The sequence below is a fragment of the Piliocolobus tephrosceles genome, chromosome 7 (genome assembly GCF_002776525.5).
Source record: "Piliocolobus tephrosceles isolate RC106 chromosome 7, ASM277652v3, whole genome shotgun sequence".
Taxonomy (NCBI): Eukaryota; Metazoa; Chordata; class Mammalia; order Primates; family Cercopithecidae; genus Piliocolobus; species Piliocolobus tephrosceles.
The window spans coordinates 30,864,216-30,885,117 of record NC_045440.1 but is presented as its reverse complement, the minus strand read 5'-3'; the positions used below and the strand labels follow the sequence as shown (position 1 = coordinate 30,885,117).

At 36.1% G+C, this 20,902-nt stretch overlaps 1 protein-coding gene across 16 annotated transcripts in view; it reads right to left on the bottom strand.

The window, feature by feature from the left end:
- Positions 1-20,902, bottom strand: part of NRG1 (neuregulin 1) — a 1,136,418-nt gene that overhangs the window by 141,803 nt on the left and 973,713 nt on the right. For 11 of the 16 annotated variants that reach the window (XM_031935850.1, XM_023214593.3, XM_023214589.3 and 8 more), the window contains exons 4-5: positions 14,932-14,982; positions 12,629-12,679 (exon numbers count right to left, since the gene is read on the bottom strand). The exons of 3 other annotated variants lie outside the window; for them this stretch is intronic. In XM_031935850.1, coding sequence (XP_031791710.1) covers positions 12,629-12,679; positions 14,932-14,982 — 102 coding nt within the window. The remainder of the gene's footprint in view (positions 1-12,628; positions 12,680-14,931; positions 14,983-20,902) is intronic. 2 more of the 16 variants (XM_031935857.1, XM_031935851.1) reach the window with 1 other exon arrangement.

Here is a 20,902-nt window from a genome sequence, read left to right as displayed (position 1 = left end):
AAATGAAAAATCTTCCAGATGTAAAAACCAGAAATAAATTTAAAATATACATATGTAGAATGTGAATGCTTCTCAAAACGTTACAGGTTCTCTAATAAATATTATGTAAGCCAATGTTAGTTTTTTAAAACTTTGACTTAAAAATACTGAAATATCTGTGTCCATGATTTAAGGTGAAGGCAGTTTACTTTTCATTGTATATGTGTACAACTTAAAAAAATGATAATCCAACAAAAAATTCATTAACTCGATGTTGACATCCATTTAATAAATACTTTCTGAGAACTGGCATAGTAATAAGTTATGGGAATAGAAATAAGAATCAACCAAAATTCTCCCTCTAGTATTTTACATTCTGGTGTGGGAACTGATGTGCACATCAATATGGATAAGAACTGGCAAGACTATGGTTCAAGAAAGAGCTATGGGACCACCTAGAGTGAACTGCTGGGGACTAGAAGATAGTCTAACATCTGAGTATAACTACAAAATAGTAAACGGTTTGATTTTACTCCTTGATTGGACAAAAAACATTTTTTTATAATTTCAGACCATTATTTTAATAAAATATACCCAGGTCTGCACTTCAAATAAAAAGGAAGGAGAAGAGTTATGACATTTTGAAAACTGAGACTAGAGCCAACTCTATTCTTCATGAAGACCTTCTCCACCAGAAGCTTTTATTAGACTAATTCCTCAGTGCACTATTTACCCGAAAGATCACAGCCAATGTTCTAGAAACCTTAAAAAATAAGCAGGGACTGGGCGTGGTGGTTCATGCCTGTAGTACCAGCACTTTGGGAGGCCAAGGCGGGTGGATCACTTGAGGTCAGGAGTTTGAGACCAGCCTGGCCAACATGGTGAAACACTGTGTCTACCAAAAATACAAAATATTAGCCAGGTGTGGTGGTGCACAACTATAATCCCAGCTACTCAGGAGGCTGAGGCAGGAGAATCGCTTGAACCAGGTAGGCGGAGGTTGCAGTGCGCCAAGATCATGCCACTGCACTCCAGCCTGGGTGACAGAGTGAGAGTCCATATCAAAAAAAAAAAAAAAAAAAAAAAAAAAAAAAAAAAAAAAAAAAAAAGCAGAAAGTTTTATTATACTTGCTTCTGTGTGTACACATGTAGTGCATGTTACTTTCCATTTTTCTTTTTCTTTTTTTTTTTCCACTAAGCTGAATGAGTTTAAATATCAATCCTCCTTACCGGCACGATAAAATCATTTTTAAAGGTTTTAATAAACCTCTTAGGTATCTAAACCTTATTTTCATTTCACATACAGTCTCATTTGCACACACAAGGTAATTCTCCCACCCCCATAATCTATGTTTCCTAAAACACAGCCAGGGACCCTTTGTATAGTTTATTTTCTCACAGATAACTTGGAGAAAGTCTGAACAAAGATGCATTTATGCTGTGAAACATTAGGGAGGTGAAATTAAGAAGCTGGTATGAGAACAACAGAGGAAAAACATGCATCTGGATCAAGTAAGAGAAATGTACAAAATTTGTGAAAAGTCTATTATGGCCACTTAAATAATTTTCTCTCAGATATATGTAAGGCTATGCCTCTTTGTATCACATTTCATCATAATAATATGTTTGACAAGGCAGGTTCCTCCTGGTACATTTCATCAGAGCTGGGGCATATTCGATTTTACAGCTTAAAAAAAAAAATGCAGCAACAGCAACTTCCTTTTCATAGCTTTGTAGACTGAGAATTGTTGGAAAAAAAAAAAAATCTGTTCTCAAAGCTACATTATTTGTGAAAGAAATGGATTTTTATAGGCTGATTCAATATGTAGATTTCTAGGTTAAAATGTAGGACAATATTTGTGTAGAACATTAAAACTAACATTTTAAATATTGTCATGTAGAATTTTATTTTTTAATATATTTTAATTCCCATTTGTAGTTGAAATCTTTATCAAATGACACAGAAGTTTCTTGTCAGTTAGTCACTGCTCTTAATACATGAATTTTAAGAAAATTGAGAGAGGAATGATCATAAAGGAAAAATTTTGGTTTTATAATTTTAACAGATTAATCTACTAGATTCCTTGATTATACCTAGGCATCCTTTTTAAAATTGATCACTTCTCCTTTCTTTGGATCAATTCAAGTCTTTAAACAATAAAAAGTAAAAAACAAAACAAGTCTTACTTAATGAATAAGACAAGTTTAGGAAATTGCAAGCTGGGTATGGTGGCTCACGTCTATAATCCCAGCACTTTGAGGCTGAGGTGGGAGCATTACTTGAGCCCAGAATGTTTGAAACCAGCCTGGGCAACATAGGAAGACCTTGTCTCTGTTTAAAAAAATAAAATTGCAACCTTTTCATGTACACACATTTCCAGATGGTCTAAACAAAAGTATCTCCTCAGATATGTAACATAGTCTTTGTAAATCCATCTCTGTATCAAGGATAAGTGTCTGCTCATCAACAATGATTCAACTTACCATACTATAGTCATGCTTTTCTAAAAGTTTCTAGTTATATTTCAAAAAGTTCCCCAAACTACTTGCAAATCCCTATTTAGTGTAAATTAATTTCCAGCACCTTTAATCACCACTAATCTTTTATTCTTGATGGTAAATTACAGAATGTCATCATCTTTTAAAATAAGATAAATTTCAGGATTCTGATTTCTTAGTAAAATGAGCTGTAAATATGAAGTAGAAACAACCATTTGCTATTTTAGAAGACAGACAACAGTAAAATAATAATAATATTTTCTTTTCCTTTTTTTTTTTTTTTTTTTGAGATGGAGTCTTGCTCTGTCCCCTAGGCCAGAGTATAGTGGTGCAATCTCAGCTCACTGCAACCTCCACCTCCCAGGTTCAAGTGTTTCTCCTGCCTCAGCCTCCCAAGTGGCTGGGTTTACAGACATGTGCCTCAATGCCCGGCTAATTTTTGTATTTTTAGTAGAGATGGGGTTTCACCATGTCGGCCAGGATGGTCTCAAATTCCTGACCTCAAGTGATCTGCCCGCCTTGGCCTCCCAAAGTGCTGGGATTACAGTCGTGAGCCACCAAACCTGGCCAATATTTTCTTTTGAATTACATAACCACAAATGGCTTTTCTATCTTAAGGAATATTACAAAAAATAAAAACTTGATTTGAAAGTCTTCCTCTTGCCATATTTTACTTCCCATTATGATTATGTGTCATTATGCACAAATAATCACAATTAAACTTTTGACTTCGCTGCGAACTCCTTCAGCCCAAGGACTATTTCCTATTTATCTCCCCCAACCATTACACCTCCCACCTCCCAAGAAATATGCATACACATTTCCTAGCTTCATCCTGAAATACAGTAGGCCCTGGTTATTATCTATTCATTTTCATTAAAGAGAGGGAAAGTTTTGGCTGAGCGCAGTGGCTCATATCTATAATCCCAGCACTTTGGGAGGCCAAGGTGGGTGGATCACTTGAGGTCAGGAGTTCAAGACCAGCCCGGCCAACACGGTGAAACCCCATCTCTACTAAAAATCCAAAAATTAGCCAGGCGTGGTGGCACACACCTGTAATCCCAGCTACTCGAGAAGCTGAGGCAGAAGAATCACTTGAACCCGGGAGGCGGAGGTTGCAGTGAGCAGAGATCACACCACTGCACTCCAGCCTGGCAAAAGAGCTAGATTCTGTCTCAAAAAGAGAAAAAAGAAGAAAAAAAAAAGAGAGAGAGGGAGAGAGGAAAAGTTTTCAGTGACCTAAGGATCAAAGAGCAAAAATAGGGCCATCCAATTTTAATTCACCTACCTTCACCACTTACTTGCTATTTGACTTCAAGTGTCACTTAGCCTATCCCTATCTATATTTTGCTTTCCTTACCATTGAAATAATGAGAATAGTCCAAAATTTATTTAAAAAGTTAAAGGAAAGACTGATTAAATTTGTGATAATTACAAATACAAATTCCTGCAACATTTCACAAAGCCAGGCATTCTCTCTCTCTCTCTCACCCTTTCCTTCTGACATTTCTTAAAAAGCTCTTTAAAGCTTGGTATTCACTCAAGAGGTAGTGCTAGAATACCTCGGCAAAGAACACATCAAGAGTCCATCGTTGATGGATAAATTCAACCTAAACACCAACCTGAAATCAGAGATAGTTGTGGACTTGAATAAAAATGAGCACAGCTCTAGGCTCGAACCCACAGTGGCCCAATTAATTGGTTTTTGAGAGTTTGCTGACCTTTGGTAGACTGAGAGATAAAATGAAAAGTGCCATTCTGGCACTTTTGATGATTAGCTGAACTATGTATACACAGCACCTTTATTAGAGAAATGAATTAAGTATTCACAGCTTGTATGGGAGATGCATTACAACAAGAGTGGGACAGAGAAAAGTGCAAGACGCCCACAGATGAACTACCAGAGTTGTTATTTCGTTTAGGTTTAAATGGTGATGTCTGCAAGTCTGATAAAACCTCAATCAGTGTTATCTCACAACAGGAAAAGACCTGGTGAGTTTTCTATACAATATTAAATGGAATGGGCTAAGCATGCTCTTTTTCTTTCCAAATTGAAAAATGAAAAACACGCAAACCCTAATCAACATACAATTACTCTGGTAAAAGAAACTAGCAATTTTTCAAAATCTCTTTAATCGTGTTTTTTTTTTTTTTTTAAGGATCCATATCAAGTACTCTGACTTTTCTCATCAAAGTTAGAATATTTTACAGATTTCAAAATGTTTCCCATGCATTCTAATTTCAAAACTGTAACTCATTTCTCTACGTTTTTCTACTTTCTTTCAAAAGGCAGAATTTCCTGGGTTAAAAAGAGGGCACTGTTAAGAGTAATTATAATGGCTCCTAAGTACTAATGAGTCTTTTAAAAAATGATACTGCAATTATATTCAGTCTTCCAGCTTATTATTTTCTTCAGATTGCTCATCCTGCTTAGTTTTGTCTGCCCAATGAAACATAATTTTCAACAACACCTATTTTTAATTTTCCTTTAAAATTCTGTTACTAATACCTATTTTCTGATTTTTCTAAGGTCGTTTGCTCATCAGTTGTCAATGATTGTGTTGTTGTTTTCCTGTCTAGCTCACTTTTCCCTGCTTTTGCTACAGAACTCTCCTCTCTGTAATGATCCTACACCACGTGGTTCCCATGGGGCTGAGCCCATCTGCCCTCACTAACCCCAACACACACAGCAGTGGATACGTGCCCTAGCCCCTACTCAGCTGGAGTCATTAATCTCCCTGGATGCAGTATTTTAGGGTCAGACATGATGCAATCAGGGCCAATCAGATTCTTCCCTAAAATGTGCTGTTTGGAGGAGTAGAATTTGTCTTCTTTTTAGAACTACCTATTTGTTCTTTGACTTTGGACAAGTCACACATTTCTGAACGTCAAGTCTCTCATCCATGGCATGAAATCTAAGCCAGTGAGTTGTATAAATAAATGACTCAAAATAAGAAAATATGCCTTATAAAATGTAAAGTATGATACAAGTATCAATTATATATATACACACACACATATATCATATATATGTGTGTGTATATATATACATATATCATACACATACTTACACACACACACACACGTATTTTACAGTCCAAAAGAATAATTCTGTAAAGCGTTAATTTCAACCAAATAGAAAAGGTCAAAGCTTAATCAAAACTTTTTAGATTCTCTTCTCCATTGGTGGAATGCAATGACAGACAGTGAATGACTTTAGAAAGGGCAAAGGCAGAAGTGAAGAAACAAATTATACTTGCAAGCACTATTGTTAAAAAAAAGAAAAAAAAAAAAGAAAAATAAGATATATTCATGTACAGAATAAATGAACTGATCGTGAAGGCAGTAACTTGCTTGCACATATGAATGGCTATAATATACGAGCCCCAACTCTTGCACCAAGTCACTCTAGTATCCCCAAAATCTGTAATTAACTCTCCACTCAACCAAACAGATGAGGTAATATCAGTAGGGCAATTTTCTTTTCAAATTATTATTTTATTGCTATATGATGCATGACAATTTGTTTGTCATTCTCCACAGTGGGCAGAGCCACCAACCCATGAAAAATGCCATGTTTATAGAGATCTGAAAACACAATTTGCATTCAATTAAAAGTAGCTCTCCAGCAGTGGCAGGAGAGGTTCACATGTTATGACCAATAAAGATCTGAAATTGAAATGGCATTTTTCCAGCTGAGAATCATTTAGCTAAGCTCCCAGAAGTTTTTTCTACCATAAAAGCAGGTAAGTCAGTTACAGCTGAGGGTGGAATGTAAGAGCCATGGGTCTAAATTTCAGCAACGGACCACCCAGATCTGGTCCAATCTAATCAATACATATTAGTGTGCCATTCCCAAGTGAAACTGTTCCATCTCATTATGACAGAAATGTCTCTGCAAAGACATTCTTTTCCTTCAGCTAGTTTTTTTAGGTGCCAAATTAAAAACTGAATTGTTCATTTCATTCAGAGATTTCAAAGAAGATTTCCTGGATAAGTTCTTTTAAAATGAAGCCTTAGCCGAGAATATATAATATTTTGAAAAGACATAGTGATTTCCTGGCAAAGAACTGTCAGCACCATCACTTACACTAAAATCATAAACTTGATTCCTTCTCCAACAATAAGGGCATCTTCCAACATTGTTGAAGTAAGATGCAGAGACTCTCTGACTTTTATTTTCTTTTTAGAGCCATGTCACTTTTCCACACACTAGCTCTCTTCCATACATGAAGGGACCACCTTAAAGCAAAGTTGTGCTAAATGATTTACATGCATTTTCTCACATTAGACTTTCCAATATATGTTTAAAATAAATAGGGTTCCTCAGACCTAGAAACTGAATATCAGGCCGGGCATGGTGGCTTATGCCTGCAATTCCAACACTTTGGTAGGCTGAGATGGTGAATCACTTGAGCCCAGGAGTTTGGTAGCTGTGTGGGCAACATGGTGAAACCCTGTCTCTAAAAAAATTACTCAGGTGTGGTGGCACACGCATGTAGTCCCAGCCACTAGGGAGGCTGAGGTAGGAAGATGGCTTGAGCCCAGGAGGTCAAGGTTGTAATGAGCCATGATTGCACTGCTGCACTCCAGCCTGGGTAACAGAGAGAAACCCTGTCAAAAGAAGAAAAAAGAAATGAAAAGGAAAGAAAAGAAAAGAGGAGAGGAGAGGAGAGACAAAACTGAGTCTCAGGGAAGTTACACAATTTGTTTAAAATTATACCGTAATTAGCAGCACCAGAATTTATTTGTTTTATTATTTTTGAGACAGGGTCTCTGTTGCCCAGGCTGGAGTGCAGTGGTGAGATCATGGCTTACTGAAATCTCAATCTCTTGGGCTCAAATGATCAATTTGCTCAAGCAATCCTCCCACTATGGCCTCCCAAAATGCTGGGATTACAAGCATGAGCCACGGCGGTTGTCCTCAGCATTATTGAATCCACTCAGCATTTGTGCTCTTCCCATTTCATTCACCTTCCATGCTTTGATGTGTAACATGAAGATCATATGGGTACAACTGGCCCCAGACAAGTCATTTACTTTAATCCACCACATACACTCCCAATAAACTTTGTGCCAAAGGCTACTTTTCAATCCCCTCACAGAATCCCATTTCTTTCAATAGTAAGGACTTTTTCTATGAGGCAGCAAAACCTTACGTGACATAGCAGGCTACTGTATTATCTGGGGTTAAATGCTGCTGTGTGACTTTGGACAACATATATCAGTTTCATCTGCGCAGTGTAATAAGTTTTTATGATAACCATGAGCCATCATCCACGTAAAACATCTAGCACAGCACTTGGCACACAGTAGGCCTTCAATAAATGTTTGCTATTATTCATATTTGACACAGATATAACCACTTCAACTATTTTCCAGGGATTTATCTTGATTTTCTTTCCTATTACTATTTGCTAGATGTTCCGTTTTGTTTTCCTCATTTATGTATTAAATTGGAATGGATGGTGCTTAATTCAGCAAAGTGGTTGGTATAACAATTTTTTATGGTATTCAACAGAATTGTCTGCAAAATGGGGTCACTAGCAGCTGGCACCTCCAGAAGAAGTCATTAAGGCTTGTTCTAAACAATCAATTTACTTCTGCTGATTCTATAAAAGGAGCAACAAGATAGTCCTATTGACTGTTTTGTAAGGTTCAAATTCTTCTAAAACTTGTCACTTATCTGTAATAGAAAACTCATTTAGGCAATTACTTATAAGTTTTTAGTCACAGATGCCTCATTTACAAAAAACAAAAGAAAATAAAGAAAATAATAATGTTTATCTTTATCAGGAGACTAGTATAGAACTTAAAAATTATAATTAACAACTCTAAACTAGTGAATGAACAATGGAAGTTTCCAATTTCAAAAAATTGACTAGTAAACACTGTTTTACAAAGGGAAGGACTAAGAACTTTGATATTCCACCAATATTTACAAGTAGTAGGAAAAAATAAATAGAAAGGGGGCAAAACTGATAATGTGTTTGGAAATGAAAAATCCCTTAAAAACCTCCAGTCAAGAATGATTTCTTTATTGTTACAGTGACCTATAAAATATATTTCTGATTGGTATTTAAAGACATGAGAAAAATGCTTATAATACATTAAGTAGGTAGATGGGTAGGTGAGTGACTTTTATTTTCTTCTTTTTTTTTCTTTCTTGTTTTTGTTTGTTTGTTTTTATTTTAAGAGAGATAAGGTCTCGCTCTGTTGCCCAGGTTGGAGTGCAGAGGTTCAACCATAACTTAGGACAGCATCAAACTCCTGGGCTCAAGTGATCCTCCCACCTCAGCCTCCCAAGTAGCTGAGATTTCAGGGCTGTCACTAGGCCTGGCTAATTTCTTTATTTTTTGTAGAGACGAGGTCTCAATGTGTTGCCCAGACTGGTCTCAAACTCCTGGCGTCAAGCTATCCTCCCACTCTGGCCTCTTAAAGTGCTGGGATTACAGGCATGAGCCACCATGCCTGCTCTTTTTTATTTTTTTCTAATCCGACATGAGTTACAGAGGAGAAAAGGGAACTTTGGGGGCTGCGAAGTCAGATCCATCTTCTCTGCCTATATCTGTTTGCTCTAAAAGCCTCCTCTGTTTTACACTGACCTCCAAATCGTAGAGAACTGTTTAATACATAAAATGTTTGCTGAATCCATACTACTTCAGAGAGGCTTTTCAACATTTACTTTAGAAAACACCCATGTCATTAGTTCAAAGAATGTAGCCTGTACAGGCACAATCACATTAGAAAAGCAGAGTTCACCTTTCAAATACAGGAATTTACTAGCATCTCCTTGCGGCTAAAATAAAGTGAAAAGAAATCTATTCTTTGAGGCTGATTATTTTTGACCAGGCAAACTTTTCTGAGGCCTTTGACTTTTTTTAATCTATTTTGCATTTTTGAGTCTGGCTTATTGTTATCGCTGACTCTTCAAGGTTCACCTTCAGCCTTTACTAAATGGAGATATTTGTACCTCACAGCTGTTCCCTGCAATGCAAGTTCTGCGTGTGGCTGCCTTGAAATGGACTGTGTGCTTCATGCTATTTTCGTTATTGTAACTAAGACTGGACCTGGTTTCTGCTATGATTGGCTTATATTTTCAAATTGAAGATTATATTTTCATGAGATTAAAAAATGTAACAAACTTGCCAATGTACCCACTGAATCTAAAATTTTTAAAAATACACTACGATTAGTAAAAAATGCATATTGTACTTATAAAGAAACAAGTAAAACAATAGTTAATATGAAGAAGTATAATGAAAAAGCTAAAGGAGAAAATAAAATGAAACACCAAAAGTTAAAACACAAAAACAGAAGCAGCCTTTGTTTCACCCATGGCTTTTCTCTTTTTCTAACACCTTATATTCAGTTGGTTAGGGAATCCTGCTGGCTTGACTTTCAAAGTATTATAGACTATTTTTTGCTACCTCTACTGCTACCAGCCTGGGCCAGGCCACTATGCTGTCCGCAAAAGGCACCTAACTGGCATCCTGGATTCTACCTTTTCTCCCAGTGAGTCATTCTTCATGCAGGAGCCAGGCTGATTCCACTAAATACCAATGTCCTGACAATGGCCTACAAGGCACTACATGCTCTGGCTCCTGGGTTTGTGACCCTCATCTCCTATATTTCATCCCTTTGTTTCTTCTACTCCAATCCCACAGGGCTCCTTATGGTTCCCCTACAGGGCACATGAGCCATGCTCTTGCCTAAGGGCCTTTACACAGGCTGTTCTTTGTCTAAATACAGTTTCCCCGATGTTTCTTTGTTTTTTGTTTATTTGTTCATTTGTTTTTCTTGAAACAGAGTCTCACTCTGTCACCCAGACTGGCGTGCAGTGGCATAATCATAGCGCACTGCAGACTCAACCTCCTGAGTTCAAGTTATCCTCCCACCTCGGCCTCCCAAGAAGGTGGGACTACAGGTGCATGCCACCAAGTTCAGCTGATTTTTCAATGTTCTATAGAGCAGAGGTCTGACTAATGTTACCCAGACTGGCCTCAAACTCTTGGACTCAAGCAATCTTCCCACCTTGGCCTCCCAAAATGCTAGGATTACAGGCATGAGCCACCATGCCCAGCCAGTTTCTCTAGATGTTTACAAAGTTAACCCTTCACTTCTTTCTACTTTTTGTTCAAATATCAACAATTTAATGATACTTACCTTGATCAACCCAATAAAAATCACAAGTCTCAACTCTCCTTATCCCCTCCCCTTCTCCACTGTTTCTCATTTTTGGACTACATAGCACCTTCTAATATATCATGTAATTAGTTTATTATATTCATTATTGATATTCTTCTAATAAAATTAAGTTCCACAAAAAAATGGATTCATGAATCAATTCAACCATATTTACTGAGAACTTACCATGACCTGGGGTGACTGATGTGTGAAAACGGCACATTGAAATATTTTAATATCATGGTACACAAAGCTTCCCTTCTTAGTGTTAAACCATTGCCAAATATCTAAAACTAATTCTGCTGAGAGTTAGGGAATGGAGTCAGATTTCATAATTACTTCTCTCTCAATGATAACGCAATGAATAGAAACGTAAACTGAGAGATTCATTTCAGTTCCCCAAAGCTCAGGAAAACCAAAAGAAGTATTTTTTTACATTCCCAAACTGCTCAGATATGCTTAAGGATAGTATCTATGGTCCCACTGAAGATAGCATGAAGGGTTCCAATTATGAGAATTTCAATAACTTTATTCAATGAATTGCACAGGAGAGAAACTATTTCCAGACAAAATGTCAAAAAAGAAAAACCTAGTATTTGCTTCTGTAGAATAAACACTTAAAAAAAAGCTCAATATGATTCCTTAATGCTAGCTATATAAAATCCATACAATTACACTAATCTTTTTATAAGTAGAATTATAAAACAAATAGCACAAATTCACCAGCAGAAATGATCATTTTGGAGGATATGATGAGAGCCCTTGGAACACGTAGGAAACTAATTTAGCCCTTTCTAGCATTTCATTTCCTGTTTGATCTCACTAGGCTATTGCCATCAATCCAGCTAAATGAAGCTTTATGTTGTTAAAATATAGGCAAAACACCATACTTCACACAATAAAATATAATTTTATACCATATAGTTACAGTTCTAGTACCACCAACCTGGAGGGAAAGGCTGTAACATCAAACAGGATTTATTTAAACAGATTGACAAAACAACTTAAATTGCCAAAAGGACAGACTTTCTTTTCATGAGTTTTCCTACCCTGCTGAGAGCAAAAGTAAACTGTTTCTTGAACACACACTCCCCAGATTGAAATAGAATAACTAGGAACATCTATTTATTGAAGAGTTTATCAAACTGAAAAATGCTTTAAATAAGGAGCTAAAATAAGGAAGAGAAAGACTGCAGTTATAAGTTTAATTTTCAAGGTTTGATAAACTCCTCTGTTGAGTATCAGAGTTTAATACAATAATATTCTCAAATTATAAGTATCAAAAATTCTTTATGATAGTCCTTGCTAATATCTTTAAGTTCCCCTGACATAGCACAAAATCTCATTCAATCTAACAGTTATAGAAGTCCACAAGCACAAAGCCCATTTCACATTAAACGGATGAAAACTAATCTGAGATCTTATCTAGGGACTTGCTTTCAAACATTTTCATAATTAGTTACTTGCTATCAAATTTGAATTAAGGGCATCTATATATAGTTTTCTTACTCCATCACAGCTGACTTTATATGAGAACGAAGAAGTTTTGGAACAGAGGCTCCAAACAGCTGGGTATCAAACTACTACTAGATACAACTGCCTCAGGCAGTTGCTGAAGGCATCCAGACAAGATGAAAAGACACGCAATGTGCTCTATTGCTTGCCAGGAATAAAGCCTCAGAACTGTGCAATAATTTTTCAATATTCAAAGCCACCAGATTACCCTAAAACTATACATTTGTGGTATATTTTAATATTCTTATATATACTGGGAGGACAAGATGTCCAGTTGTCCTTGAGCATATTAGGAGGCCATTTCTACTCCAAATAGCAAATACCAACTATTGCCAAACTCAATACTCTGACCCTTAATAGGGGCAGAGGATAGACGTGAACATGACCTTCCAAAGCAGATAGTGTCTTGGGTTAAAAACCAGTGAACAGAATATGTAAGTATACTTACATGAAGAAGTATTTGCTCCTTCTGTTGATACTGATATTCTAATGGGAGACTCTATAAAACATAAAAGTGGAATGAGGTTTTATTGGGTCATGCTGCCTGGACTCTTAAATTAGAAAATTTGCCAGGCTTGGGTATCACCTAGTAAAAGAGTACTAGAACACAGTGCAACAGAGAAGCTGAAGCATTTATAAGTCAGAAGATATATGCAGTACTCAAAGACCACAAAGGAATATTTCCATAGTCTAGACCCGAAGACTTTTAAAAGGGATGAAAATGGAGTCAATCCATCTGTAAGAATATCCCACACACCAAGCATTATCTGAACTCCCAAGACAGACTACTCCGAAGAGATCCACACCACAGGGTGAGATAGAAAATACTTTCTTTTAGGTGTGGTCTTGATTTTTAGAAAACATGAAACCAAAGGGAACAGCCCCCAGATTCCAAGAGAATGAAAGCCAACTTTCATGCATGCCAAATAAATAAACAAACAAGATTGAGAATATTTCCAGGCAACTTGGATCTGCATAAACATCCTGACTAGAAAGTGCTGAAGTCCATGCAAAGTCTGCTAGAGCAATAGAGTTATTACATTAGAATCAAACAAACCATGCTAATTAAATAAATCATACAATAGTTGGGGATATCTAGTAGCAAGATTTTCTTAGGTAGCAAAGATAAAAGAAGAAAAAACAGTAGTTAAGTACAGAGAGAATGAAAAATATGACTCATGCAGAAAAAAGCATGGAACGGATGGGTTTTCATTAGTAAGAAATAAAGAAGTCTTAGTGTCAAAGAAGGATTGAAAGTCAACAGCCAGAAAGTTAACAAGATTCAAGTCACATATTAAGAAATAATAGTTATATTCAATTTCCCAAGACAAGTTCCATATAAATGTAAAAGCTCTTTTTTCCTAATGGCATTTACTGGAGTCACATATAATGAAATCCCTATATTACAGAAACGTGTAAATGAAAGGTGAAGAAATTCAGAATATTTGATTTATTTGTTTTCTCTCTCTTTCCCTCTTTTTTCCTTCCTTCCTTCTCTCAGAAGAGTAACAACCTCTTAGACTCCAGGATGATACCATTCCACAACACACATACACTTATATCTTAGTAATGACACATGAATATGCCCTAAGTATAGCTAAAGTAGTCTAGGATACAGAGATGTTTAGCTTTCATGGTTTTAAACAATGGTTTGGAAGGGAAGAGGAAACCAGTGAAGGTAAGATGGAAAAAGGCATGTTGATTATAGGTCATTCTATAGTTTCAACAAGATACCAGCCATAATGAAAAACTTAATGAAGCTAAAATATTAAATGTGGAGTAACAAAAAGAATAGTGAACTTGAAGTACCTTCTCTTCTACTTCCTGAGATATATGACTTAACATTTCTAATGCTTCAGTTTTCTCATCTGTAAAATGAGGAAAAATGATGTCTTGTTTCACAAGTTAATTGTGATTATCAAATGAAATGTAAGAATTTTTGTAAAAGAAAAGGCACCAGGCAAAACCAAGTTACCATTGTACCTCTGGGATGAATTTCCAGTCTTGGGTGTTCAAAAATTTTCTTCCAAATAAAGATTAATTTTTAAATGTTCTAAGGTTCTATTAATTATAGAATTACAAAGAATAAGAAAAAGTTTAAAAAATGAAATACATAGAGGATTGATTAAATGCATAGCTTGTGAAGAAATCAATGAATTGTGGTTATATATGCATTGCTAGAGTTGGGTTCTAAGTTGCTAATATCTGCCCAGACTATGAATGCTATCAGCAAATATTATAGGCAAGTGAGAAACCAACAAAAACAAAAGACAACAGCATTTTTAAATGTCAGGCTGTATGTCTTTTTTTTTTTTTTTTTTAAGTTTAGCGATCCACAACTGATCATTACAAACCTAAAGGTCACAGATCAGATGTTGATAAATTATCCAGGAATACACTCTGAGGGGTGAAAGAGTAGAAGGCACTAAGAGAAGCACCTGGAAAGACATAAAAACTGAGCTTGTAACTCAGATATCTCCTTTACTTGCTTAATGTCATTAAGTTGCATCTAGATGTAGATTTCTTTCACTCATGTATGTTTCTCAGGCCTAAGTTTGAAGATGCAGCAAGAACCATCCTCCCTTAAGTAAAATCCAAAAAGACAGAACAAGGTTGAGAAAAACACTGAAGCAGAAAACAAGAGCAGCTGAGAGGTTTGGATGCAGAAAGGGTTCTGATTAGTAGAAGGAGCAGCCAGCAGTTATGGTTGTCATTCTGGTTAGTAAAATTTGCCAGGCTTATTTTCCTTACCTGAAGACATATATGCTCCTTCAGTTGAGGCTGGCATGCCAGTGATGATCTCTGAAAAAAAAAGGCGATAGGACATTATGATATATAAGCAGGAGGCCGGGAGCAGGTACCACAGCCTGCCTTCAAACTAAAAGTAAGTATAAAGGAAGGAAGTATTGCAAGGGAGTGAGAGAAGTCCAGGCTTTAACCATACAGAGAGTGAGAAATGCAGAAAGACAGTCCAAATTGATAGTTCTCCTTTCTCAGGCAAAGAGCATAAAATCAGCTGTGCTAGAATAATTAGTAAGCATTCACTGCCCCCACTTGGGTCAGTGAGGAAGAATTTATGTCAAAGAGGCAGTAGGCTTCTCAGGAAGAAAAGTCGAAATAGGGGAACTAAGAAAGTCAAAGCTATCAGATCACCCAGCTATAGTAAGAATTTTTAAGTTATGATCTTTAACAAGTACATTTTTGTTCAAAAATAAAAGTAAGCCAAGTTTCTAATTAGGATTGGTGAAAAACATCAAATTCTGGCACTGAACTCTATTTAAAATTGCCAGTGAGAATGAAGACAGGTGCCTTATCATATGATAGATATCAGCTACCCAGGCAGTAAGTATGCAGTTCCCACCCCAAAGAAATGAAGGATGAACCCAACCTCTATACTTCTGGATACATCACTATCATTAAGATTGTGATAGTCTTATTCAAACTTTGAACTTGTTTTCTTGCTGCCTTTATGATGGAATACAGGGTAGTTACATTGTCTAATTCCATATTCAGTTCTTGTGAAAAGGGCTTCAGTTTGGCAGAATCTAACACTTTTAGCAAGGCACAGTTTTATGAGGCCTGGAAAGATGTAGAGATGCAATGATGCATATCATTCAAGTTTCATTGTGTCATAAGTCTTGCCAAATGACTTAATGGTAGTTCACATTTTCTAGCCAGGACAAAAGATAAGTTGAATCTACTGTGATACTATCTACTGTACAAAAAATTATGAGATCTAACTGAGAATCCTAAGCAGGTCATATACAATTTTATGTTTAAATTAATATTCTGTTAATCATGGAGTAGAAAAGTTTATTACTAATATAATCATCTTTAAATACAGATATGGCCATTTAGGGTTTCCAAGATTGGACTAGTCTAGTAGGTAAGTGGAATCAATTTAAGTGGCAATATTTCTTCAACCTCTGAAGTTTCTCTAGGGACAAAAGATTTTGTGGAATTGAAAGGAAAACAAAGTCATGTGAGAGTCAGCGGCAATGTTTAAGAATAAGTGATTAGCAATATACCTTTAGTAAGACCAAATGTGTCTTTCTGCTGCAAATTAAGAGTGGATGATCCTCTCTAATCACAGATTAAGAGGGCAAACTATTCAAGGAGTAAGATTGGTTTCAATACATCAAAGTTGCCTACATTGGCTCTTATATCCACTAAGAATGGGGCTAAGTGAAAGGAATTAGTATGTGAGGGTACATCATTTTCTCAGGATTTTCTCAAGCATCAGACGAGAAACAAGATATTCCGAATTGGTAACATGAAGATATCTGTTTCGGAAGCAGCTCCAACAAGTTTCTCAATTTGGGCTGCAGAAAATGAAACTGTTCTTCTTTGAGAAAATGTAATCTTAGAGAAACTATATTAGAGATTCAAAGTGCGTGTCCTTCTCTAGAAATATCTAGAAGGGCCATGTTTCCAAACAAAGGACCCACACTAAGAGAGATGCTTCCTTCTCTTGTCCTTCAGGATTCATCAATGACATTACAACCAGATGAAGTTGTAAACTCAAGGTGCACAACTAGAGCTGGGCAAAAGTCCCAATCCCAATTCGGATATCAAGACTCCTTTCAAATTTATTTTTGACAAACTGAGTAGCTATCCACTGTGACCTTCCAAAAAAAAAAAAAAAAAAAAAAAAATCAGAACTTTTCTATCTCCAGCAAAAAATACCACAGATTAGAGGAAAGGTTAACCATAATGTTTCATTTTTTAATTGAATGTTACATAAAAATACCAGAACAGGAGGTTACTACTGTAACCTCTACACAGAGACGCAGCTACACAGAGACAACTTAAAATAACCCCTCTTCCTAATATTAGGTATTTATCTTGGAGACCTTAAAATATCTTTAATGATTATGGTTTCAAATACAAACCTTCTGAATTAATCCTGGAGGAAATACAAGCTCAAAAGTTAACCTATACTTCTACACCAAAGGAGTCTTCATTTTAAACATAATCTTGCTAGTAAGAAAGTTAATCTTTTTAATTAAAACCACTCAGCAAGCATTTTTGTGTGTGCTATGGGTAGAAATTATAGATTTGGAAAACAGCCTTTTGTTAAAAGTAAATTGAAAGTAATTTTATATTACACTTACAGACTTTTAAAAAAGCATTAAATCCTGCAATCTTCATGATATTTATTTAAGCAACATATTTTCCTATAGTAATTTGGTATATTAAATTTGCTAATTTATAAAGGACAGTCCCTTCATTAGTGCAAATTAATTAGGTTTTAGAATTATCAGAAACTGAACACAGCTGAGCAACTTATGCTGCTCAGGCAAGTAAACATAAGGAACATTAGTATATTTGTAATGTTTGAATGCTTTCTTAATAAACTGGGTCTGGTCTCAGGAAAAAGTTGCATGGTCTCAAAGATACCTTCTAGAAAGAAATTTTTCTAATTATTATGAATGTAACATGTCTGCAATTTCACCATGATCATAATATACTAAATGTAATTATGTAGCAAAATACACATATACACATTGTATACAGTATATACAAACATACCTAAAATGTGTCTGTGTGTATTTCAACATTCACTTATGTGACTTTGGTTTTCTAAACTTACAGGTCACTGCTGTACATACAAAAATTTTGATCAAGTGATTTCTTTAAAAGATGTAAAAGCGGACACACTTGTTTATTACAAGTTATAAAGATGACTCGAGGAACATCTTTGATTACCCGAATTCTTCCTGTTCATAATGAATGCTTACTCTAAGGCAACGGAGAAATTCTGAAATTAATAAATGGTGTAGTGACAGGATGAATACCATACGTTGAACAGACAAGTCTACCCTATTGTTTTCATGTTGTTCTCACGTATTTGCCTTCCTGGGCATCCTACATAACACAACATACATGTAGACTGTTAAACAAATTATAAAACATATTTTACATGCTTTTCAATGTAACTGCAGGTTGTTTACCAATATAGTGAAATTACTAATATCATTATCAATTTGGGAGAGGGGTAAGGCTAAGCCTATTACCCATATGAGTCCATTTTTAAAAGCCGTAATTGATAATTTAATTAAATTTTATAAAAATAATATATTTCTGCTCATCTCAAATGAAACAGCTATTTTATTGCTACAAGCCCAATTGCTCCTGTGGGAACTTGAATCTCACTCAAATAATTTTTCTTCTGATTAAAAAAGAAAACTTAGGAGAAGATATGATTGATTAGTTATATATTCTCCTATATTAATCTTTTAAAAGAAAGCATTACTTAATTAATTTGGAAATCAGTAAAGTCTATTATTCTCTTCCCTACTCTAAAGCCCAGGAGTTTTCACAAAGCTTGTTAGCTAAGAATTAGTTGGTAAGTCAAGGTTTCCCTATATACAGACTGAGTCAAATAAACCACAAATACAAATGAACATATAGTGTGTAGGGTGTGTAAACATAGTGTATGTGGGGCTTTTCCTTTGTCATAGATGAATTCATGAAAGGAATTCACTCATAAGTTATCACATAGTTACTGCCTATGAAATTCTTTGTTATATGAAAACCCAACTGGTCTTTGTAAGCTTTGCATTGTCCCAGAAGTAATTAGCAGATTGCATAGGTTGATATATGTCTACTATATGATAAATTACTTTCTCTAATTCTGAATAAAGTAGGGGTTGAAAGGCATTGGAAAAGACAGAAAACACATACATTTCTAAAATGTAGGTTGGCAAAATGCTTGACTGTATTATTTTCTAAGTGCTTGAAAATAGTAAAAGCACGGCCACTGTTAACACTCAAGCATACACAGTTTCAAGGGGAATTTCCTAATTTTTTAATCATTTCATTTATATTTAGTCACTAATCCGGATAGATCTAAACAATGAGTTTCATTGCAGAAGACTTTTATGATCTAATTTTATTCTAATAATTATTATAGCTGTCTTAATAGAATTCAACATCGTACTAAACAGCAAGGTCATCTGTGGAGAAAGCAAACAGCCTCCTACGAATGTCTCCCCCAACCTCCCCATCTCTCTTATAATCTTGTATCAAAATATATTCTAAACATCTTGGAACACATAAAAAGTAACTGTGTGAGAATTTAAGTAAATCACAAGGAATCCTTTGAATAGGAAAGAATTAGGATAATTAGATTGCAGCAACCTACAAGGATCATCCATCAAGGAAACCTGTATAGAAATTCTCAAATTATAGCCATGAACTTCTTGGAAATATATAGAAAAGGTGAAAAAATGAAATTAATAAAGTGACTGATAGTTCATAGAAAATATAAATTAAAATCTCAAGGGGAGTTCTACATAATGTAATAGTCTGACATCATGTTCTTATTTTAACAACTTTTTTTTCTAGAATCCCCAATGAAACAATAAATTCTTGGCCGGGTGTGGTGGTTCACACCTGTAATCCAAGCACTTTGGGAATCCAAAGTGGGCAGATCATTTGAGGTCAGGAGTTAGAGACCAGCATGGCCAACATGGCAAAACTTTGTCTCTACAAAAAATACGAAAAATAGCTGGGGTGTGGTGGTGGGTATCTAGAATCCCAGCTACTCAAGAGGCTGAGGCAGGAGAACTGCTAGAACCCAGGAGGTGGAGGTTGTAGTGAGCCGAGATCCTGCCACTGCACTCCAGCCTGGATGACACTGCGAAACACCGTTTATAAAAAAAAAAAAAAACAGGGGGAAAGAGAGGGAAGGGAAGGGGAAGGGAAGGGAGGGGAGGGGAGGGGAGGGGAGGGGAGGGAAGGGAAGGGAAGGGAAAGGAAAGGAATTCTTGAGAATTCTACTCTCTGTCACCCCAAGTCAATGGTAAATATCTATATTTAGGAAGACATGGTTCAGTGGTGTGGCAATTTATAACCCCAGTAGAAAGTGCCCTTTTTGTCTCTGAAAAAGTGTTTCTGTGCAACCTCTGCCCTGATTCCTAGGAAGACAGGAATGAGACAACACAAAGGCAGTGCATCTAAGCCCTGGAGAGCTCAGAACCCAAATGAAGCTTCTTTGATAACCAAGCATTGAACAGAATATAGCAAATTCATAGATAGCAGTGGAAGAGGATAAGGGATCAAGATGATCACATATTTTCCTTCTGGATGCACTATAACTAGGACTCTAAGGTGCAGAGCAAAAAGGGTATCTCCTCCAAGGTACAGGAAACTAGCCTTGTCAATCATGGTGCCAAGCCACAGGCCCAGGTGAGCTGCATGCTCCATCCTCAGCATTTGAAGAGAGGAGCTTCTGGGCAGCTATGTTTCCAGCTTCACCCTCTCTAGTTGAGGTAGCAGTGGACGCATGACCAGACAGCAGATAATTTGTAAGTTCTCTAGGTCTTTTAATGAATATGGAACAATCAACTCTGCTAATAGGATTCTTGGTCTGGGGAATTTCATTGGGAAACCAAGGAAACAATCATACAATAGAGGTTAAAGCTGAAAGAATGCCTGAAAGTGCCATGAAGAATATGGCCCCATGGGGGCAAGAAACAGGTCAAAGTCTGGAATTATAAAGAGGCAGAGTTTGAAAGTAGGAGAGGTGAGAAGATGTGGGAAAGAGTCCAAAAGTTAAAAAAGTATCAGAAGCATATTAAAGTTAGAAACACCAGAGAGAAAAACCACAAACTCGCATTGCTTAAATTCCCAGAGATGCCCAGCATACAATTCCATCTCCTTGAGGCTGAGTTATAATGAAGTTCTCATTCTTCGCCATAGAATCCCTCACTCCTTA